The sequence below is a fragment of the Macrotis lagotis genome, chromosome X, assembly GCF_037893015.1.
Source record: "Macrotis lagotis isolate mMagLag1 chromosome X, bilby.v1.9.chrom.fasta, whole genome shotgun sequence".
Lineage (NCBI taxonomy): Eukaryota > Metazoa > Chordata > Mammalia > Peramelemorphia > Peramelidae > Macrotis > Macrotis lagotis.
In genome coordinates this window covers 512,995,316-513,020,576 of record NC_133666.1, presented here as the reverse complement: position 1 = coordinate 513,020,576, position 25,261 = coordinate 512,995,316, and the positions used below count along the sequence as shown (strand labels likewise).

The 25,261-nt window shown below is 34.6% G+C and overlaps 1 protein-coding gene across 2 annotated transcripts in view; it reads left to right on the top strand.

Moving 5' to 3' along the window:
• RNF144B (ring finger protein 144B) overlaps positions 1-25,261 on the top strand; it is a 210,511-nt gene that overhangs the window by 162,295 nt on the left and 22,955 nt on the right. For both annotated transcript variants that reach the window (XM_074207138.1, XM_074207137.1), the window contains exon 4: positions 4,762-4,822. In XM_074207138.1, the coding sequence (XP_074063239.1) occupies positions 4,762-4,822 (61 nt within the window). The remainder of the gene's footprint in view (positions 1-4,761; positions 4,823-25,261) is intronic.

Genomic DNA, 25,261 nt, shown 5'->3' with positions numbered 1-25,261 from the left:
TTGACATAGCCACAGATCATCTAAATACTAGTTCTTCTTCCTGCCTCTCCAGCCTGGATCATCTTTTGCCATCTTTTAGGTGAGAGATAGAGTGGTTTTCATTTGATTCTACTTTATTATTCTTAATTTAGAAACAGTTTTTCATATGATTGTAAATAGTTTGAAATTGTTCCTTTGAGAACAATTCTATTTAGTAATATTCTCAGCTACCATTAGCTGACTTTTGGTTTTACATATTTGCGTCAGTTCTCTTTGTATTTTGACTCTCAACACCTTATCGCTATCATAAAAAAGAATATCTCTCCCTCCCCCAGTGCTACTGCTTGCAGCTCTCTAACCTGAAGGTGATGAGGGAACCAAAACAAGCAGTGTAGCCAGTCATTACATGAGATTACAACCTTCAGTCACCACTAATGTGGTCTTCCATAATGAGCTTATTCATTTTCTTTCTATTTCTGGTAATAATTATTTCTTTCTACTGTTGTCACTTGAGGGCACATCATTTTTCTCTGAAATTTGGCAATGTCACTCTCTCCTTTGAGTTTTGCTCTTTCTGATCTTCCCTGGAAACTTTATTCCCTTTTTCTTCCATGCTTGGCATATACCTTTCTTGTGGCAGAAAAAAATAAGTATCATTGAAATTATCCTAGGATTTTTCTTGTATTATTTGAAATGCTATGTTGGAAAAGAGTCAATAGAAATTATTAGAACAAAGCTCCCCTGATATTATTTAACAGATTACTTTTCAAGTTTTAGCTCATTTATTCCTTAGAGTCACTGAGACCTTGGTAATATTATTCCCATTCTATATAATAAGAAAAGTTCAAGTGTAAAATGACTTTGCCTTAGAATTTACAGTGAATCAAATCAAGGTCAGCCTTCTCTCCTCTGTAATTCTTTTTCTGTTTTTTTTTTCCCTTAAACCTTTGTTGTATCCATTAGGTACTTTAGTTTCCTGGCAGTGTTGAATAGGTAGCAAAGGAAATGAAACAAAACAGGCCTTGGAAAATGTTCTGTTGAATTAAGCAAGCATTCATTGTTCATTCAGTCATTTTTCAGTCCTGTCTGACTCTCCATAACCCCATTTGGAATTTTCTTGGCAGAGATAGTGGAGAGGTTTGCCATTTGCTTCTCCAGCTCATTTTACAAATGAAGAAACTGAGGCAAGCAGGGAAAAATATCCTGAATCATACAGCTAGTAAGTGTCTGAGACTCAGACTTGATTTGAACTTTAATTCCAGCACTTCTTATACTGCTCCACTAAGTATTCAGGTACAGGTCTCTTGAGCACTTGCTGTTCCTGCACAGATCTAATCATAATTCGGAGCAAATTCTCCCTAATGCATTTCAGTTTTGCTATTTTGTCATTTATTAAAAATAGGGTTTTTTTTTCTTCTTTGCAAGGCAGTGGAGTTAAGTGACTTGTTCAAGGGCACATATCTGGTATCAAGTATCTGAGGTCAAATTTGAACTCAACCCCTTCTGAGTTCAGGACCTGTACCACTTATCTGCCGCCCCCCCCCCCCCAAGTCCTAACATTATAGATTTAGAGATGAGTATAACATTACAGGCCATTATTTTATAGACAAAAGATATGAAGACCCAAAGAGATTATTAATTGACTTGCACAGTAACATAACTAGCAATTATTTGAAATCAGGTCTTTCAGAGTTCAAGTTCTATGCTGTCTGCACTATGTCGTATACTGCTTGTGAGACTTAACCTGCCTTATTCTCTTGTCCTCCTCCTTTCTTCTTTAATATCATTATCTTTCTTTTAAAAATTCATTTTATTTTTAATCTGTGGAATAAAACAAGAATTTCCATAATATAGTATAATAAAAATAATTGTACATGAAACTATTATATGCAACTTACTATTCCTTTTAAATACCTAGTAAAGTTATCATGTAAATTTCTTTTTTTTCTTTTCTCCCCTACCAGAGATTACTACCATTAAACACATACATACATATATGCTTATATATGTACATACATATATGTGTAAAATCAAGTATTTATAATATTTCTATTTAATAGTTCTTTCTCTTTTATATCATTTTCAAACATTTGGAGGACCTTCCATGTGGGGAAAGTTTTTTCCACTACATACTACATTTTAGTTTGGGGAGAAATATAAAAATATAAATCTCAATCTGAGTTCTCTTTGAAATATCTGTGTTAACAATGATTTTTCAAAAAACCCTTGTTATTTACAAAATTCAACAACTATAGAATACAAAAATGTGCATATGAATGTGCATATATATATGTGTATATATATATATGTATATATATACATACATACATACAGATATAATAAAGTTGCTTGGAAGAAAAATCTTTTATTCCCAAATTCTATTTCTGGTTTAATTACTTTCTGTTGGGAATAGGAAATATTCCAAACTGCTTGGGCTCTTTGGTTCTTCAGTTAATGTAGATGACAGTTTAATTTTATCCAGATGGCCAAATTGCTTTTTGTTCTCCTTTAGTCTAGATTCTATCATGTCGAAGTATTCATTGCATTAACTCAAAATACACCTAAACTGCCATTTTTCTTCTCCCAGAGCTCTTTTACTGTACATTTTTTCTCATCCTTAGCTGTAGTAAAGTTTAGCAATCTATAAAGAATAATTTTTTTTAAAAAATAGAAACTTGAAAACTTATGTTAGCTAAAATAAGAATGTAACCTGAATGGATTTGCTCACATCTTGGTATTTGGTTATGAAATCCTTCTCTCTCAAGTTTTACATCTTTTTTTTTTTTTCAAGGCAAATGGGGTTAAGTGTCTTGCCAAAGCCACACAGCTAGGTAATTATTAAGTGTCTGAGGCCGGATTTGAACTCAGGTACTCCTGACTCCAGGGCCGGTGCTCTATCCACTGTGTCACCTAGACACCCTTCAAGTTTTAAATCTTTTAAGCAGCACTAATACACTTAAATCTTGACATCAGTGGAATCTTTTTCATGACGGTGTTTAAGACTAATAAGCTATTCTAGTGAGCACCTTTGAAAGGCAGTTGTATAGTTGACATCAGCAATCTCAAAAGACATTTGGCTACATAGGAACAATTGTTACAAATAAAACTGGCTCACATCCTCATAAGGAAGGTAATAGGCAACTACCACAAGAAGACTTCAATTTGGTCTTTTATTTTTTAACTAATATAGCATATGACTACACGATAGCTAAGATTTTGGGCTCTCTGTGTGAAAAAGAGCTAGTTTTATTTTAATTAGATATTTCTTTCTTGTATTTTAAAAAATAATACTATTCTGAACTTGATAAACATCAGCAAACACGAACATTTCTATATATAGAGGACAGAAAAATAGAATGTATGAGACTCTTCATCTCTATTGTAAAGAGTTTGCTTAATTAAAAAAACAAGGTATGTAATTCCAATGCAGTAGCTTCAAAGCTCTCCTGCTTGTCTATGTCTTTCTGAACTTTCTCATATTCTCTTCTGAATATTCTTTTTAAAAATGCTTCAATAATCCTCCTTTAAATTTTTTTTTAAGATTACTATCATTAGTTCTTTGGTCAGGTGGTGCATAGAGTGTCAGGCCAGGAATGAGGAATACCTGGGTTCTTATCTAGCCTCAGATATTTATTAGCTGTGTGAACCTAGGCAAGTCATTGAACTCTATTTGTCTCATTTTCTTCATCTGTAAAATGAGCTGGAGAAGGAAATGGCAAGCCACTCTAGTATCTTTGCCAAGAAATTCTAAGTGGGACTTAAAGGACTTAAGGACAGTCTCTTGTTCTTCCAAATTTTAAAAAATAAAACAAAATAAATAAAAAAAAAAACCCTTCCTCTGTGACCAAAACAAAAAGCCCCACAGCAAAATATAATTAAGCAAATCATGTATGCTTTGGGGCGGCTAGGTGGTGTAGTGGATAGAGCACTGGCCCTGGAGTCAGGAGGACCTGAGTTCAAATCTAGTCTCAGACACTTAATAATTACCTAGCTGTGGCCTTGGGCAAGCTACTTAACCCCATTTGCCTTGCAAAAAAAAAATGTATGCTTCATTCTGTATTGGAGTCCATAACTGTTCTGTCAAGAGATAAAAGTAGCACACATCAAGGTGGAAACCACTGTGAGTATCTAGAAAATGTAGGAAGAAAAAAAATTTCTTGCTTCAGAAAAGTGTACACTTGACTGTGTAGTGGACAGAGTATGGGTCAGAGGAGTTCATAAGAACTGGGGTCAAATTCTATCTCAGTCACAAATTCTCTATGTGACCTTGGATATGTAATAAACCTCTCTTTGGGTCTGGATTTCCCATCTGTGAAATGAGAAGTTTGGACTGGGTGATTTTTTTATCCTTTCTAGCTTGGTGATTTGCTGGTACCCTTTATCAGAAGATGACTTGTTTCTTTAGTCATGTCCAATTCTTCATAACCCTATTTTGGTGTTCTTGGCAGAGATGATGGAATGGCTTGCCATTTCATTCTCCATCTCATTTTAGAGACAAGAACCTGAGGCAAACAGGGTGAAGTGACTTGCCCTGGGACTAACAGCTAGTAAATGTCTGAGGTCATATTTGAATTCAAGTCTTCTTGATTGCAGACCCAGCTCTCTACCCAGTTTGCCATCTCACTGCAGAGATGGCTTGTATGGGTGGGAAAAGCAATGAAAGATATTAAAATTTGTGTTTAGGTAGTACAGAAAACTCAACCCAGAGAGATCTTTAGAGAGTAGTAACAAACACAACTCCATGCAGTGCTGGGAACCTCACCTTTCTGTTTTTGGTTTCAGATTGCCTGCTTGGTATCAGTGGATCAGTTTCAACTCTTCCAACGGTTGAAGTTTGAAAGAGGTAGGACCCTGTCTAGTCCAGTTGCCATCTTTAAAACTAAGATACTTTGCCAACCACATCAACACATCTGTTGGCCTGGGTTAACTGTATACTTTCAGCAGCGAAAACCGTATACTTTCAGCCTAAAAGGCAAAAGCTTGTACTCCAGTATAAATGTTTTAAACTCTTATCTCCAGGGGCAGCTAGGTGGCATAGTGGATAAAGCACCGGCCCAGGAGTCAGGAGTACCTGGGTTCAAATCCGGTCTCAGACACTTAATAATTACCTAGCTGTGTGGCCTTGGGCCACTTAACCCCATTTGCCTTGCAAAAACCTATAAAAAACCCTCTTATCTCCAATCAAGAATGGTCAGACCTAGAGGGAATGAATGCTTTCTTGCTTCTGCAGTGACTTTTCATTTCTTTTAACTGGTCTCATTATTAGATAGTGAGCTCCTTGAGATCAGGGACTATTTTTTACCTTTCTGTGGCACAATTCCTGACTAAAGATGAACACTTAGCAGTTGTTTATTGACACAGATTTTATGTGGTCCATGGAAGGACTTCTGCAGTGGTTTACAATAACACTAACATAAAGGAAGGTAGCAGTTCTTTTCTGAATTGATATTACCATCTACTATCTTAGTCTTTTCAGATGGGTTCAAAATATTCACTTATAAAATGGTTATCATTTTAATTCATGTTTATTGATGTCATAAGGATTAAATTCATTTCAATGAACATTTAAATATTTGTTATTTTTAAGGTATAGTGTTAGTTTCTTGAGATACAAAAGTGAAAAATCCATCTTTTTTTCAAGAAATTTATCATTTAACAAAGAGGATAAGAGAAGATAATTGTGATTAAAAATAGAGATCTAGATAAAGTATTGTTAAAATTTGATGAAGTAGATTGATGAATTTCCACTGGGTGTCATGAAAGGGGGTGGTTCAAGGAAGATTTCATTGAGGGATGTTTTTGATTTAGGTCTTGAAGGATTTAAGGAGGAATGGAGACTGCATACCCCTTTAGTATGGGAATACCCTGCACAAATACATGGACATAAAAGAAGGCAGGACAAGATCAGTCAGACTACTAGACTCAATATTTCCATCTGTTAAGAAGTTTTAAAAGTTCCTTTCCAGCTCATGATAAGTCAACTCATTATTAAGTACTTACTAGAGAAGGAAGAGGAACAAACATTCACTGTGTTAAGTGAAGAGATGATTCTATATATTTTTAGAAAAACGTTATTTATTTCTCTATTTCCCAATTGCATGTCAAGATTTTTATTTAGATTTTTTTTGGCAAGGCAAATGGGTTAAATGGCTTGCCCAAAGCCACACAGCTAGGTAATCATTAAGTGTGTCTGAGGTCAGATCTGAACTCGAGTACTCCTGACTCCATCCACTGTGCCACCTAGCTGCCCTGTATGTCAAGATTTTTAACATTCATTTTTAAATTAAATTTTACAGTTACATGAAAAGGTGATTTTTAACACTTTTAAAAAAAGATTTTGAGTTCCAAATTTTCTCTCTTAGTCCCTCACTTACTTCAGCCTTGAGATGGTAAGCAATTTAATTTTGATTATACGTAACATTAATTATTTTCAAATTTTGAGTTTCAAATTCTCTTTCTCCCACACCATTGTCTCATTACTTTATTTTTAGGTTTTTTTGCAAGGCAATGGGGATAAGTGGTTTGCCCAAGGCCACATAGCTAGGTAATTATTAAGTGTCTGAGGTCAGATTTGAACTCAGGTACTCCTGACTCCAGGACTGGTGCTCTATCCACTGCGCCACCTAGAAGTCTGTCTCTTCACTTTTTAAGCCTGGGTACATAGCTCAAACACCTGAGGCCTGAATATCCCCAGCTTTAAACAAACACTTGGCCTATTCTAAGGTCTTTCCAGGTTTAACCCCCTTGAAACTTCTGTGGGAATTAGTTTTTGAGGGATGGCTTTGATTTAAGTATTGAAGGATTTAAGGATGTGTTGGAGATCGCCTACCCTGCAGTATGAGGAATAGCCGACACAAATTCATGGACAGACTATGAATGACTTAACTATTCTCAGCAATACAATGATCCAAGATAATTCTAAAGGACTCATGAGAAAACAAATGCTATCTGCCTTCAGAGAAAGAACTGGTGAAGTCTGAATGCAGATTGAGGCATACTGTTTTTTATTTTCTTTCCTTCTTTTTTTTGTTTGGGTTTTCTTCCACAAAATAATTAATATGGAAATATGTTTTGCATGATTGTATATTTATAATGTACATTGCATTGCTTATCTTCTCGGGAAGGGCAGGAAGGAAGACAAGAAAAGCTAAAATATGAAACTCAAAATTAAAAAAAACCCAAATGTTAAAAGTTGATTTTACATGTAATTAGGAAAATAAAGTATCATTTTTTTAAAAGAAGGAAAAAAATATGGACATAGAAGAGGCAAATATGTATGGGGAGATTATTTTGTTTTCGTTTTTGTTTTTTTTAATGTACCCAATGTGGCAGATTCGTGGGAAGAATAGATTTAATTTAAATGATACTTGTTAATTGAAAACTTTTAAGCTCTAATAAGATAGATCTTACAATAAAATGATCCTGAATACATACTCATAGAATGGGAAGATTGATAGAGACCTTAGAAAATAATTTAGGACTGTGCTAGACATATGTTTTTGTATTACTATCTAATCTGGCATGTAGTTTATGTAATAAATGCTTAATGATTTATTGATTGATTTTCTTGGAATCAAGAAATTGAGGCTTAGGGACATTTTAGAATTTCCCCCCCCCCCCCCCACATTTAGTGACTCATTTTGTAGTGCCTCAGGATCACAATTAGGATTTAAATTTAGAAAAGGGTCTTGTAGATTTGGTTCAAACTCTTCCTTGTAAAGACTAGTGAGGGAAATGATTTGTTTAAGGTTCGCAGAGTAAGAAATAGAACCAGGAAATGAACCTAGGCACTGTGTTAATTTTTATCTTTATGATTTACAGTTTCCAATTATTATCTCATTTGATAATAGCCCTGGGGCATAGGAGCCCTCATTTCCCCTATTTAACAGTTGAGGAAATTGAAGCAAAGATTAGGTGACTTACCCAGGTCACACAACTAGTCCATGCCTCAGCCTGAATTTGAACTCAGCCTTCCTTACTCTTGGTCCAGTGTTATATCTAATGAGCCACCCTAGCTCCCTTTATAACAACATATATATATATATATATATATATATATATATGTATATGTATATAATGATTTGTCACTATGTCCTAGAAGACCAATTATTTTTGACAAATTTTATCAGATAGAGTTCATTAATAATTAGGTGTGTTCTTCATATGAGATATCTGATCCAAGACCATCTCGTGGACAGGTGACTTAGGGTCATGTCATGAAAAAGGCAGGACTACATCTTTTATTGAATCTTGTTGTAACCAGGTCTTTCTAGTTCTTCTTGGGAAAATCCCCTTGGACAGGATCTAAGGCAAACCCATGGAAGATTTTCTCCTAACTCCCTAACTACCTCTTTGTAGAAGTCAGCACCTTTGCCCTGGAGGAATAAAGCATGACTTTTTGAGATCAGGGTATTGAAATAAAATATTTACAAAAAATAGGTTTTCACAGAAATAAGAGAATATGAATCATCTTATTTGTGGTAGAAAGACCATTGAAATGGGGGGGATTTATTTTTCCTTCTCATGCAAAGAAAGTTTTCAACATTCATTTTACTATAAGGTTTTGAGTTCCACATTTTTCTTCCTACCCCCTCTACTTGACAATGAATAATCTGATATAGGTTATACATGTATAACTATATTAATCACATTTCCATTTTAGCCATGTTGTGAAAAAGAATCAGAAACAAAAGGGAAAAAAAAACATGAGAGGGGAAAATATAAAGCATAAAACAAAATTTGTTTTGGCCTGCATTCAGGCTTTATAATTCTTTCTCTGGATCTGAATGGCATTTTCCATTAATAAGTCCTTTAGAACTGTCTTTGACCATTGTACTGATGTAAAGAGCTGATTGATCATCACGCAATATTGCCATTATTGTGTTTAGTGTTTTTGGTTTTGCTCTTTTCATGCAGCATCAGTTCATGCAAATCTTTCCAGGCTTTTCTGACATCCAAAATATTTCTAGAGGGAGATATTGAGAAAACCATGTATGACATTTTTGGGAAAACATTAGAAAGAAAAAAACAATTCACTAAACTTAAGCCCTTACTCCACCATTAAGAAGTTCAGTATTTTTTTTCTCTAACAAGTCATTTAACTTTTCTGAGTCTTAGTTTGCCCCTCTAAACTTTTAAAATATTTCATTAGTTACATTTCAGTATAATTTGTTTCCATTGTGATGTTATTATTTGATGTCATGGTTTTCCCAACAAAGGTTTTTCCATACTGCCCAAACACTAGCTTATCTCTAATAATTACATTACAATTTTAAAAGCTTAATTCTCATCATTGGAGAGGAGCCTCTTCATTGACTTCCTGTGAAATCTCTCTTGTTCTTATTTTTTTCCCTCTGTATATTGATTATGTCAATCTTATAATCATTGAACTTCAAAGGGGTCATAGAATTCATGACTAACCCCTTCATTTTACAGATGTGGAAACTGAAATTTAAAGAGGTCATGACATCTCCAAGATCATATAACTAGTTTAATGGCCAAGCTGAAAGCAAAATTCAGAGTTTTTAGGTCTTCCTACTATACCTTTCCATTTAGCTTTATTTCTACTGTATCTAAGCCCTGGATCGCCTTCCAACTCATCTTCTAATAATTTCTGTCTCTGTCTTATCTCCCTTATGAGCTAGTAAGTTCCTTGGAGCTAGGAGCTATTCAATTTCCTCTTTGTATTGCTAACACTTGGCAGAGTACCTTACCTATAAATGCAGTGAATTGAATTGCAGAGACGTTTTTTCCTTTGAGATACCAGGAACAACTAAATCCTTGGAATGACTAAAAATTCAGCAGCTCATAAAAGTTAAAACAGCATGTTTTATTTCCTCTGGCAATTGGAGCAGCATGAGTATGCAGCGTTTCTCACAATTATAGTAAAATTTCATTTAGTATCTTTCCTGGTCTAGCCCCATGATGAGAAAGAAAAGCAATAAGATGATTTTAATGTTTACTGAGCATATATAAAATGTGGTAAGACACAAATAGATTACATCTCCTGCCGATTTAGTTAAATGGGGAAATGGTGCTGCAATGTCACTTTCTAAAAACTGTAGAGAAAAAAAATAACATTAGGGTCCAGGAAATGGTCATTTTGGTTCTCAAAATGTATCTATTTTCCAGGAATTAGAAGAAAACAGAAGGAGAATGAAGAAAAAACACAAATATACACAATATTTTCTATATCATATAACTTAATCTCATTGCAGGAAAATTTGATAGCACCAATTTGGTTATTTATGTGGTGATCTGTTACTTTGGTAATCAATTGTGCTTTCCCTAAGTAAATTCCAGTAAAAGCCTGCTTTTATCCATCCATCTCTCTCTTGTAAGCAAATGTCACAGTTAATTACTTCCTTTCTGGGTTCATATTAAGAATTCAGTTGTAGCATTAACTTGAAGAAACAGTTTGATTATATGAACCCTTCGTTTTCTCCTGCCTCTTCTGATTGTTTGACTTCTGATTGACTTCTGACCAAGAAGTCCCTTGACTGACAAACTAGATGTCACAGTAGATAGAGTGCTGAACTTAGAATAAGGAAGACTCATCTTCCTGAGTTTCCAATATTATCTCATTCCTAATTGTATTGTCCTGTGCAAGTCATTTCACCCTATTTGTCTCTGTTCCTAAACTGTTAAATGAGCTAGAGAAGAAAATGGCAAACCATTCCAGTATTTTTGCCAAGAAAATGTCAAATGGAATCCATAGTCAGATATGACTGAAACAGCTGAATAATAACAATAATAATCTCTTAACATTACCTTCCAGAGAGGTGATTCTTTAGTTTTATAAGATTTGGTGAGAGAAGTCCAAGCTGTGTCAGGTTGTCCGAATGGTTGTAGACTTTGGTCATCCACACTTACCTGCACTCTTATTAACACAGTCATGCTAGTGATACCATTTTAATCTCTTACTTTATGTGATATCAGAGTAATGAATCTGATGTGTCTCACTGAACATATATAATGGCTATATAACCTTGGGTAGGTCACCTAACTTCTCAAAAACAACTCTCTTAAGACTAGAAGCTCTGAGGCTCATAACTCTAGGCCTTGAAGGAACTTAAAAGTCTGCCTGGTTCTGCATTTATAGTGGGAGCTTTCTCATGAGAAATTCATTAATTAATGAAATCTCAGAGCTTGATTAAAAAACAAGCAAAAGTGAATCCAATATCATATGTAAAAGTCTTCTTAAAATGGTTTCCAAATCCTCATGTTCATTTAAAATTATAGTACATCTTTGTATAGAAAGGAAGAGGAAATTTTAGCACCATGCTCCTTGGGTTGAAAAACAGAAAATAAGTGAGTATGGAACAGCCTAGATAAATATGAGCCAGAAGCAGTTGAACATAAGAGTCCAGTGTTTGATAATCCTAAGATCACAAGCTCCTGGCAGAAGGACTCTTTGTTCTACAAGAACTGGGAAGAAAACTGCAAAGTAGCTTGGCAGTAGATAGGTTTAAACTTACAAATTTAATACTATAGTAAGTGTCAAATCAAAAAGTAATTAAATGTAAAAAGGTCACATCATAAAAAGTTAAAAAGCCATAATCTCATAACCAAATAAGATATGATTTTATATAATTAAAAGGCTTTTTAATGAGCATAACCAATGCAACAAGAATAAGACTGTTGTGAGTATATGTGTGTGAGAGAGACACACATAGACAGATGAAGGGAAATGGCACAAACAAGTAAGCTCCAAATCTATTCCCGAATTCAGAAGTGATCAAAAGATATGAGCAAGTGTTTCCAAAATATGAAATGTAAGTGATCATCAATGATATGGAAAAAATAGCTAAATCAGTAGTACTAAAGGAACTATAAATTAAAATAATCTTAATTTCTATACCCTTTGAATTTGAAAACAAAAAAATGGAAAATAGTCATTGCTGAGAATTTGGAAATACACACACACTAATACATTAATGGTGGAGCTAGCAATTAGTCCTGCAGTTCCGGAAAACAATTTGGAACTTTGCAGGAAAATATATTCAAACATTTGTTGGGGCACTAGGTGATGCAGTGGATAGAGCACCCGCTCTGGAGTCAGGAGGACCTGAGCTCAAATCCAGCTTCAGACACTTAATAATTACATAGCTGTGTGGCCTTGGGCAAGCCACTTAACCCTATTGCCTTGAAAAAACTAAAAAAAAAAACAAAAACAAAAACAAAAAAAAAATTTGTTAAGTTATTTCTAATGTATACTTTTAAGATTGTGCATTGTGCTGAGTTGTTATGGAAGCTAATACTTATAGAATGAATTTCTTGGAATGCTATAAGAGGAAGACATTTTAGCTTGAGTTCAGCATATTTAACAGTACACGTTCTGCCTTTATTTCTCATTCTTTAACAAAATTTGGACAAGATATCAGAAAATCATTTAAATTAGAGTTTAGATGAGGAGTATTTTACCTTGATATTTGCCTCCAAAAGTGTGGATCATGCAGCCTCAGAGGAAACAAGATCTCATTTCATTTCCAGAGATTACTCCTAAGAATTGTAAAGGTAGTCCATGTCTAACTATGAAAGCTGTTTTTGCCTATAAGAGGAAATCTTTTAAAATATACTTTATTAATTCCTATTGTCTTTGTGACATGGTTGTTTTCCACTCCCTAAATTGAATTCTTCTTTATGATAAAGAAAAAAATAAGCAAATTAAGCTTAATTATTAAGGAAATTTATACTTTAAGAATTAAGCAAAAAATCTAGTGTCTAATGATGTTTACAGCATTCTCTTCGAGGAGTCCTCCACCTTTTTGTTATAAGTTATGAGGGAAGTATTGCTTCATTTTCTTTTGTCTGGGGCCTTCAATGTTTTTTTTCCCCCCTTTACTCAGAGTTCAACTTCCTTATAGTGATTTTTTATTTACACAGTTGGAGTAATCATGCATATATTTCCTTATGTTATTTGTTATTCAGTCATATCAGATTTTTCATTTGGGGTTTTTTTTTTTTTGGCAATGTTCCTTGCGTGGTTTTTACCATTTCCTTCTCCAGCTCATTTTATAAATGAGGAAACTGAAGTCAAATAGGGCTAAGTGACTTGCCTAGGGTCACACAGGTTAGTAAGTGTCCAAGGCTGAATTTGAACTCGGAAAAATGTGTATTCCTGATGCCAGAATCAGCACTCTATCCATTTTGGGCCACCAACTTGCCCTTCAGTTTGTCTAGTTGTGCTGATTAAAACAGTGGTATAGTCATTTCTCTTGCCCTAGATACCAAACCCCATTACCTCTTTTGGCAAGTCACTCTGACTTTTATTGAACTTGATGAACAAAAGCCTTTTCCCTCTCTTTCTTGTAACCTATTGCAGAGCCAAGTTTATCTTCACCTCAACCTTAAGTAATTAATTTGATTAAAGTTTTATGTAGATCTTGACCTATGTGATAAAGATAAATATAATCTTGTTAGTTTTAATAATTTTGGACATCTAGGTTAGTAATCTAATTTAATGATATCTTTTTCACTCCATACAATTTTATAAAATTTGTCAGATGTGTATTTCTGGTTTCTTATCAAGCTCTTTCAAAATCTTTGGGATGTAATTTGTTGGAACCTGGAAATTTGAATATAATTAAAACAGGTATAGGTGACTTTATACCATCATAATTTGAGTCAAGATGGCAAGTTAAAATCCAGTCTGAGACAGGTACTAGCTATGTGACTCTGGGTAAGTGATTTAAATACTGGGCCTCAGTTTCTTCTTTTGTAAACTGGAATTAATAATATCACTGCTCTCATTATAATGAGGATCAAATGAGACCATCTTTGTAAAGTGTTTTGCTAACCTTAAACTTCTGTGTGAATTCTGTTATTGTATATTGTTCTATACTTCTTGTTAATTGGTTTGTACTATTCTTTCCAGATTAAAGATCATCTTCATGGTGGGAAAAATTAATCAATAATCACTCAATTAATTTATTAAGTATCTGCTCTCTGCTTTGAATTATTCTAAGTGTTGGGGGAATACAAAAAAGAGGCAAGTGACAATCCTTGAGAGCTTTTAGTCTAAATAATAATAATAATAATAATAATAATAATAATAATAATAAATAGCTTTGCTTTATCCCTGCCATCTGTTATTATTCAACCATCTATTCCAAATTGCTAGTTGATTCTTTCTTTCTTCTTCTTACTCTGAATATCCGTAAAACAATCCTTGTCATTATATTTGTTCACTTTGTAAGCCTTGACTCAGTATGGTTTGACCTTCCTTAATCACATTCTTCAGAGAAAGAGTCCCTTTTTCATTCTTCTATTTTATGAATATGACCTTTCAAAATCTGAGCTCATTGGAGAGCTCCTATAGTTTTTTCTGTGGTTATATGGGAGACTAAGTAGAACTAACTTTCAGTGGTATTCTTAGCTTCCTCATTGGAAGTTTCAAAGGCATTTGATTTTGTGGATGCTGACTACTATGTAGTAGTAGTAGTAGTAGTAGTAGTAGTAGTAGTAGTAGTAGTAGTACTTTGAGAATAGATCATGACTGAAACATGTCATCCTGTAGCTAACTTGTTGATGGACTTTTTCTGAAATGAGTTGGACTGGTGCTTAGAGTACAGAAACCCATCTCAAGATGTTTCTGAGTCTTTCTATTTTGATAGGACCTGCCAGAGCTTGTATACCATTGGCATAGTCTTCAATAATTCATTGTCGCCTCTAAGCCACAATGAGGCATTGAGGCAAGTCTTCATTGGAGGAGAACAATAATTAACCTCAAAGAAGTTTAAGCTCATACTAAGCCCTACCTGTGTCTTTTCACGTACTTCTCCATAATCTCCCAAACTGTAAAGATAAAAATCAGTGACTTGGGAAGGAGGTATGAGTTCTTACTGCATACCCATACAATTATTCTTTCCATATTGCAGGGGTTAGGATCACAATGCCCCCTTGATCTGTGAAATCTGTTTAATTTTTTGACCTTCCCTTTTTATCAAAGAAGTCTAAATTATTATATTATTAAATGTAAAATATGTTACCATAGCATGTAATTGGAAATTAAAATAAAATATCAATTAAAAAGATAAAATATGGGGCCAGTTAGGTGGCGCAGTGGATAAAGCACCGGCCCTGGAGTCAGGACTACCTGGGTTCAAATTGGGTCTCAGACACTTAATAATTACCTAGCTGTGTGGCCTTGGGCAAGACAATTAACCCCATTTGCCTTGCAAAAACCTAAAAAAAAAATCACCCCCACAACTAAAAAAGATAAAATATGTTGATATTATGCAATACTGTACATATTTTATGCATTTCTGAATATCTGAATGTCTGCTGGCCTTCATGTGTTTATGTGTGTCAAAACTTTCCAAAACTGACATTTAATTTCTTATGCCAACACATAATTTATGGAAACTCAGACTGGGGAAGGGATAACTGTAATAGAACATATGTAATCAATTGGATTGTAAAATCCTTGAGGGCACAGATCATTTCTTCTTTTTTTTTTAAATTTCCCAGTATGTGGTAGACTCTTAATAAGTGTATGAAGTAGTCTCTTTAGCAGAAAGAGGGAAATAAAAAGAGTATTTGATTAAATTGGAGACTCCTAAATATTTATTTCTAGGTTTTTGCCCAAGGTCTAAATCTATATTTCTCAAGTACCTAAATGATAGTTTCATCTGGAAGTCCCATTGTGTTACCATGACTTATTCTTTCTATAATTAAACTTTTTATAACTTCATCCTATTATTGAAGCTTTCAAAGTATTCCTCTACTTTCTATTTTCCTTAAGGGCATCATTACATTTCCAGAGTCTCATTTTTGGAACCTTCAGAACCCTTGACCTCATCTCCTTACCCTCCCATTCCCCTCCATACATGTCCTATAAACTTTCTCTTCAAGGAATATTTCATACCTATGATCTAGGATTATTGTGAAGATATAATGATTTGATATTTATAAAGTGCTTTGCTTAAAGCACCACATAAATACTTTTGTTATTATTGCCATTAATATTAATATTATTAATTTTAATAGTATCATTTTAATTTTTATATTTTTGATTCAGGCCCTAATTACTTCCAGCCTGAATTTATGATAATACTTTCTTGGCAGTCCTTTTCACCTCCTGTCTCTTCATATCTCCAATCCATTTAATATTTCACTACCTGATTAGTCTTTCTATCATACCTCTTTAGTATCACTTTCTTACCCCAAAACCCATGTTTTCCTATGGCTCACTGAATGAACTTTAAGGTCTTCCCTCAATGATCTAGTCTCAAACAAAAGAATTGGTTGAGTTAATGTTTCATTGGCAATGTTTCAGCACCCAGGTAGATATGCCTTTTTAAAAATTTATTGTTGTTGAGTCATTTTTCAGTCATGTCCATGACCACATTTAAAGATACTGAAGTGATTTGCCATTTCCTTCTGCTCATTTTACAGATGAGGAAAAAGAGGCAAACGGGGTTAAGTGACTTGCTCAGGGTCACCCAACTAGTGTCTGAGGTCTGATTTGAACTCAGGTCTTCCTGACTCCAGACCCAGTACTCTATTGTGCTACCTAGCTGCCCTTTTGAAGAATTCAAATATATAGGTGACATATTTATTCAATTTTTAAGTAAAATAAAGATAGGAGGGTTTAGATAACAAAGTTGATAATGAGATGAAATTCACAAAGGACAATTATAAAATCTTACACTCTCACAGATACAATATAGGGGAGAGATGATTATATATCAATTTTTCTGAAAAAGATCTGGGGATTTTAGGGCACTGCAAGCATAGTATAAAACAGCAGTGTGGTGTGACAACTGAAAAAGCTAATTCAATCTTGGGCTGCATTAAGAGAGATGTCATTGTCTGCTGTAGTGTGCCTTTGTCAGATCTCATTTGGAGTGTTGTATTCAGTTATGGGCACCACAATCTAAGAAGTCCTTTGAAAAGTGGGTCAGAAACCAGAGGACTGCTGTTGGAATGATGAATGACCTTGAGACTATGTCATATGAAAATTGGTTGAAGAAATGGTCATGTTTAGCCTGGAGAAGGCTAAACTTTCAGAGGGGCTATGAGATCTCTGTACAAATTTGAATGGCTACAATGTGTAGGAAAGATTAGATTTGTTTTGTTTGACCTTTGAAGGTAGAACCAGGAAGAGTAGATAGAGGTTTTAGTGAGACCTATTTAGGCTTTATGTCAGGAAAAACTAATAGCGGCATCTAGGAAAGGGCTACCTCAAGACTTAGTGAGTTTCCCCTTCTCCTCCTCTTTGAACATCTTCAAGCAGAGACTGAATAACTAATTTCTAGGTAAGTCACAATAAGAATTTCCTTCATGTTGGAATGAATGGCTTTTGAGGATCTCTAACTCCCTTATGGTGATAACCTTTTTCAGCATTTTCCCATTACTCAGGATCAGAATTTAGAGCCAGTGAACAGTGAATAGAATGATGGGCCTAAAGTCAGAAAGACTCATCTTCCTGAGTTCAAATCTGACCTCAGACACTTATAAACTGTGTGACTCTGGGCAAATCACTTAGCCATCTCTGCCTCAATTTCCTCTTCTGCAAAATGAGCAGGAGAATGAAATGGAAAACGACTGCAGAATATTTGCCAAAAAAAAATCAAACAAACCAACAAACTCCAAAATCAACAATCCTACTCATGAAGAGTAGGACATGACTGAAAAATGACTGAATGACAATATTTTCTATATCATTTTAAAGCTTGCAAAATATTCCCCTTCTATTATCTCCTTTGATCTTCAAAACAACCTTGTGAAACAGGTGCTATTATCTTCACATCCTAAAGATGAGGAAAGGTTAACTGATTTGCCCAGGATCTCACAGGTAGTAAGTTTTTGACAAAGATAGAATTTTAACTCATAACTTGCTAATTGCAAGTCTAAACTCTCTCCATTGTACCATCTAACTTCCCTAAGGGCTTCAGAAGTTTTCTAATTCAACACTCTCATTGTATAAATGAGGAAACTGAACCCCAAAGACATTAAATTTGTCTTTTAGCTAGTAGCTTCCAAGGCAGGAATCACACCCAACTTCTTTGACTCCAAAGTGAATACCATCTTTTCAATCAACACAAACCAAATCAAACTATGCGTTGTTTACTGAACATATGTATCCCCTCTCTCTCCATTGTGCCTTTTCTTATTGTCTTTCTATGGAAGACCTTTAACTCCCACATGGTGATAACCTTTTCAGTCTTCTCCCATTACTCAAGATCAGAGTAGGAGTGAGAAAGATTAATAATGATGATGTTATTGTTATTGTGTTTCCTAGTAATACTATTTACTTTGTTCTCGCATCAATCCCTGTCTTAAAATCTTAATCATCTTTCAAATCCCAGCACAAATGCAACTCCTTATGGGAAGTTTTCTCCCATAGAAGTGATCTATCCTTTTGTATGTATTTCCATAGCACATTTTAGACATTTCAAAATATACTGGAATTTATAATTTTCATGTGACTTCCCTCCTTTAGTAGATCCATCATGGTAGATTGATCTCCCAATCTAAGTTTTGAGGAGAATGAGGGAATCAAAATTAGATATGAAATTTCTACTTATGAAAAGGGAGATTTGGGAAGGAAATCTAGGTTGAGGGTCATGTTTAACACATAAATTATGTTATGGGGGTGTAGACTTTGAGATGCAATGTTTATTGACTGGGTAGAGAGTTCAGGGCTCAGGAGGAATACTACCAGGACTTGTCATTGTAGCTAAGTCCTCCTTTATATGTTGTTCCCCATTCAAATGTGGGCCCTTTGAAAGCAGGGACTATCTTGTCTTTCTATTTGAGTTCCCAGCTCTTAGTCTAATACTTGCCTAGTAGTCAGTGTTCCATAGTTACTTTCCTATTCCACTGCCTAGGAAACCAAAATCTACAAAGAAGGGGTACTCTAAAGCACCCCTAGATTATGGAAAGAAAAGTCAGAAAATAGCATTCTCTGAAATATAAGTGAATGATTCACTTTACATTTGAGGATTAAAAGGTCCATTTGAAAGTCACTTAAAAGATGATTTATTTATATGTTACTCATGTACTTCCCAGGAGTGTCATGAAGTGATGAATATGTAGCATCAGAGAGAACTATAACTGTTGTAATACACATTGTAATCTTGGAAATTATAATATATTAAAGATAAATGAAAATAGAATTGGGAGTGGGGCGTACATGAGCCTAGGAAAATGAAAGTCAGCAAATAAACATATTAGCAAAGAAGTATAATACTGTCCAGAAGAGGGGTGGAAACATGAATCACCAGCAGTGATATTCAGATATGTTTGGTAGATGTATCCCTCCCTATTGTGGAAATAGGTTGGATGGTAAAATAGCTACTATGGAAAGATTATATCCTAAATGTCATCCTTCTTCCTTTGCTCTGTATCTACTACAAACAACTTTCTGGCACTGATATTATTTCCCATGTTGACACTCTTCTTCCAGAAAGAAAATATTATGACTAGTTGATGGGAATATTGCTACCTGCTTGGTGGATACTTCTTATTGGGTGGAGCAGACCTGTGATTTCATTGCATTATGAACCTTCTAGTGAGGAAACACTTATTAACACTCTCTTTGCAATTTGTAGTCTTCAAGAATAATCTTGGGGTGCTGCCAATGAAAGTTACTTTCTCAGGATCACAAAACTAGGATGCAGTATTCTGGCTTATAAATTATTCTTTGGGGAAATATTGCAAGTTATTTTTAGTCCAGATCTTTGATTTTATCCATTAGGGCAACTCTAGGAAGAAAGTAACCTTCACTGATGCAGATTTGCATCTCTGATGCAACTTAGGTCCCTGAGAGCACAAAGAGTGATTTGCTCAGGGTCACTTAGTCAAATGGGAGCCTCACCCTTTGATTTTCCTGATTCCAGCTCAATATGACAGCTATGACTGCCTCTCATCACTTAGTTAAAATGATAAAATTTTGCCAGAATCTGTTCATCCCTGGATAGAATGATTTAAGGAAGAAAGATTATAAGAAATAAGAGGCCAATAGTGTTAGGGCAGAGGAGTTGTAGGATTTTTGACTATTGGAAATAAAAGACTCTTTTGTTGGCTAACATCTAGCTGAAAAGATAAACATACCTACATGGATAGAGGCCTGACTCATATTGGCCATTTGACAATCCTTGATTAATCAAAACTATAAATATTGATTTGAGTAAATTGCTGAATGAAGTAATAAATACTAGAGGTATGACTTATTAGATGTGTGTCACATCAAAGACATTCAGGAAATACAAATTGGAATTAGCAAGGAAGACTTTTTGGAGAGGGTAGGAGCTTGGAAGTATAGAAAGGATAGTCATAGACAAAGGTGCAAGGGGTGTTTAAATAAAGGGGAAAGCCTTGGCAGGGTATATGTAAAAAAGAAATTTGTATGTGTTTCAAAAATGTGCTTTAGAACAGGCATTATTAACCTAGGGTCTATAAAACTTGTTTAAAAATGTTTTCATATCTGTTTTTCAGAACAATTGGTTTTCTTTGTAATTATATGTATTTTAGTTTATGCATTTAAAATATTTTGAAAATGAATTTACCAAACTGCCAGTGCACACAAAAAAAGGATAAGAATACCTGTTCTGGAATTTGCATAAACAAAGATTTTTTTTGTTTCAGAATTTCCCTATTTTTATTTTTCCCGGTTTATTCCAATAGAAGATCTTCTCAATATTGCAGACAACCTGAGGTTGCTGATGACTCCATCAACTTTTTTTTGCTACTTCTCAATGTCATTTCCTTGATGATTCTGATTTTCTCAAGAACTGTTTGCTTATTTTCAGGTTTTTTTTTTTATTTTTGTTTTTTCTAATTAGTTAACATTTATCAGCCATAACTTTCAAATCCTCTTTTTCTGGGTCTGGTTTATTTGTATTGGGAAACTTTTTCTACATTTCATCCAAATTTAATCATACTTCTTCCCTTATTTTTTCACTACCTCTACTACTTTAAAGGAATTGAAACCTCAGAATAGCAAGCTGAAGCAAGAGTGAATTCTAGTCCCAGTTAACTTTCTGACCCTGGTCCAAGTGATCCATTTTGTGCTTTAATCTCTTTGTATATAAAATAGAATAATACCAACTTCTATATTTTAGACTATATAGAAATAGTTTATCCTCCTTAGTTTGTATTTGTGGTATCTGAAGCACAGAGAGAGAGAGATGAAGAGATTTGTCCAAGGTACACAGCTAAATTAGTAGCAGAACTGGCACTGGAAGGCAAGATTTCTGACCCTGCCTGTTATTCTTTCTATACTTTCAAAAAATTTTAATTTTTTGTCATTTTTAATTTTCATTTTATTCTGATTTAGTTATTTTATTCATTTATTGATTTAGTTATTTTAGTTTTGATTTTACTCTGCATACATTTTTCAACTTACTCCCACTTTATGAGAGATCTCAGACTTAGAACAAAGTAAAACAGGAAAAACCAATACAGTGACCTCATCCAGGCTTCCTTGCAGGGTGGAGGTCACACAGTACAAAGAACATTGACTCTGGAATAAGAGGATTGGGTCCAAATCCCTCTGCCTCTTCCTGCTTGTATATTCTTGGGCAAGTCACAACTGCCCCAACTTCAGTTCTCTCAATTGTAAAATAGGGAAGGAAAAGTAGACTAAATGATCCTCAAGGTCCCTTCTTGGCTCAAGACTTAAGAGCCTGATGTCATTCACCTTTAAGACAACCCTATATTAAGGAAGCATTCAATTTGAATGGCTCTTTCAATGAAACTGGAGCCTTGAATGATACCACTCATAAAACTGTATAGTTGATGTGATCTTTCTATAAACCATAGGTGTAGACAAAAGAGTTTCCAGACTTCTTCTGCCTCTTTTATCATGTTATTTATAATAGCTGCATTTGATGCCAAAGAGGAGCTCCACCTTGTCTTTCTTCTCATTTTGCTACTCCCCCTTGTGTTTCTGATGGACTGTTAGTCATCAAGAGATATTGCTTTGAGTGCTATTACTTAACTCTTCCTTCTTATTCAGTGTCAGATGAAGAGGAGAAAGAATTATAAGTTCTGGATGAAAACTTAAAAGAAATTAGTTTGATTAAAATCTCTAAACACTGTGGTATGTGTATGTTCGGTTGTGTCAGACTCTTTGTGATTCCATTTTGTGTTTTCTTGGCAAACATACTGTAATGGTTTGCCATTTCCTCCTTGCACTCATTTTACAAGTGAGTAAACTAAGGCAAATAGAGTTAAATTATTTCCCCAGAGTTAAACAGCTAATTAGTGTCTGAGACTAAATTTGAACTCAGGGAGATGATCTTTTTCTAACCTAGGCCCAATCCATTATGCATTGAATCATAAACTACCCAAAAGGCTGTGGAGAAGTAATCACTCTCAGAGTTAGTGATCATTTTAAAATTCCTATGTTACTCTATCCCCCCCTCTCTCTATGGGATCTTTGCCCTCTTTACTTACTGCCACCTCTAAGAATCCATTGGTATTGTTGAGAGATGTCAGTTGTGTTCAGTTCATGACCTTATTTGGCGTATTCTTGGCAGAGATATTAAAGTAATTTGTCATTTCCTTCTCCAAGTCATTTTACAGATGAGGAAGCTGAGACAAATATGATCAAGTGACTTTCCCAAGGTCATACAGTTAGTACATGTCTGAGGCTGGATTTGAGTCAGGTCCTCCTGACTTCAGGGACCTCATTCTACTTTCTCACCCAGCTGTTTTAGAAGAAGTCATAGCACAGCTTAATTACTACATGAGGCCTTATTTAATTTTACTCTCCCTGAATCTCCCAGCTACTATTAACATCTCCCACAAGTTATCTTGATTTTATACACACACACACACACACACACACACACACACACACACACACACACAATGTATATACATATATATGTATACATAGATACAGTTAATAATAACCACTTATTTGTTGAATGGATTTGTTTTCATTACCAAATAGAAATTTGGACTTTTAAATTATTAATTTATTTTTCTCAAGTACATAAAAATAATTTTTAATATTTATCTTAAATTTTTTTGAGTTTCAAATTCCCTCCTTTCCTTCTTCCTCTCCCCCTTTCTTGAGAAGATAAGCAATTTGAAATAGATTATACATATGCAGTCATGAAAAACCTACTTTCATTAAGTAAAAGTTTGACTGCAAGGACCATATTTATTCTTATGACACTGAAGTACCCAATACAACATTTCATATGCTGTAGGCCTTTAGTAAATGTTGATTGAATTAAATATGGTCAGACTGGATTGCTTAGTTGGTTGGACTATTGTACTTATAAATTCCAGCTTATGGTTTAGCTCCTCTCCTCCCCTCCCCTCATGCCCACCACAGTCCAATTTCCTTGACTTGGGTCTAGGTTCAAATAAATATATGCCCAACCAGTGTAGATACATCTTTAACCATTACAAGAATCAAGGAAGTTTTGAAGGTAGAATAACTTTAGAGATTGTTTGACTATTGCATTTATAATCTTTGTGTATATGGTTGGGGTAGGGGAAGAAGGAGAATGTGAGGTAGGGTTACTTTTCCATTTTCATGAAGTGGAGAGTAGGGGTTGGAGAGACTGTTACGGTGACAGTCTCACTCAAAGGTAATGGGCATTGAAAATAGAATAGCCAGTATCCTAGTTTGTCTGGAAGGTTCTGTAGCCCATGCATAAAATAGAATAATATAAATTAAGTAACTTAAGGATGGGGTTGCTATGTGGCACAGTGAATAGGTAACCAAGTCAGTCTACCTGTCATCCAACTCTGGTTCCAAGAAGTTGGAGCCACACCAGGTTAAGGATAAGCAACAGCCCTCAAACCTGTTGGTGAGTTTTAAGGGGATGTCTACCCTGAACACATGAAGACTTATTACAGTGGCTGTAGCAGGTTCTGTGCAGGGGTTAGACCTTGTTCAGACATCAAAAATGCCAGGATCATTTGTTGCATCCTGAGCCATCACCAGTTGTCTCACTTTTGTCCTGCCACAGAACTTTGATGAATTTAGAGGAGAATCCTGCTTCACTTAGATCTATTTCACATGCGAGTTAACTTCATGTCATTGGTCCTCTTTAAAAAATAAGAATGAACAATATCTTAAAGATGAACTATCTATTATTAGTTACATTTTCATATACTGAAAAGCAATTCTTAAAGACTTTCATAGAGGGTGCATCATAAAGTCATTTATGGTTGCTGTTAGATGTCTGTAACTTTCACTTTTTCAGGGCCCCATTCTTTCATTTTCTGCCCTGAGAGAGCATTGTTACTTGAAAGATTGTTGATGGTTATAAATTTAATTCAATACATTAAACATTTTAAATGCATGCTATATGTGTACCTCTTTTTTTGGTTATGATTTGTGTAGAACATATATACCTATGGTATGCCATCTATGCCGGAGTTCTGTGCAATAGATATTTTTTGTGAAAACCTCCCTATTCCCTTGTAAAAGCTTTTATCAAGAATACTCTGTTCATTTATATGGCAAGCCTATATTAAGTGCCTACCTTATATTAGTGGGCTAGACCTTGAGGATACAATGATACAAATCGAACTCCCTGGCTTCAAGGCCCTTCTGTTTTATTGAGGGAAACTACCAAAACACAGGTATGATAAGCAACAAACATATATGATGTATGTATAGATTATTCCTAGGAAAATCTTATAGAAATGGGAAAAAGAAAGGTACTAGAAAAGGATGCCATTGGATACTATTAGGAAAAAGGCTGGTTTAGTAATAATAAGAAGGAATGCATAGCTGTATTTGTGGCAACTTCAATATGGAGAGATTTAGTAGATAACCTCAACAGGGAGGATTTATAGGAAGATTGAGACAAGAAATACATGCATCAATTATAGTTTTCTATGCTGGAGGAAGAGAAAACCCATATGAATAACAGATCCATCAATGTATTATTGACTTCTCTAATATATGGATACCTAAAAGGAAATAGACATTAAAGAGTTAATTTTTAAGTCTCATACACAGTTGAAAAATTTTCAAAGATTTTAAAAAAAAAATTTGAACTTAATTTTCTTTTGGGGTAGCACAGCAATATTGTAGTCATATATGGTCTGCTTTTCTAGGACAGAATTATGAATCTATCCTTAGATTCTAATCTTAGATTCTAAGGTTTTAGAATAGGGACTCATTTCCTTCTCCTCAGTGAGGTATGGGAAAGGAAAAGGAAAAATAATGTTCAATGAGAGCTAGAATAGGATGGAAAGGAGATTAATAATGAAGGAAAATGGAAGAAAATCAGGGAAGCAAAGGTATATTAGACAACATATAAACAAAAATAATGTATATTTATAGTTATGAGTTCAA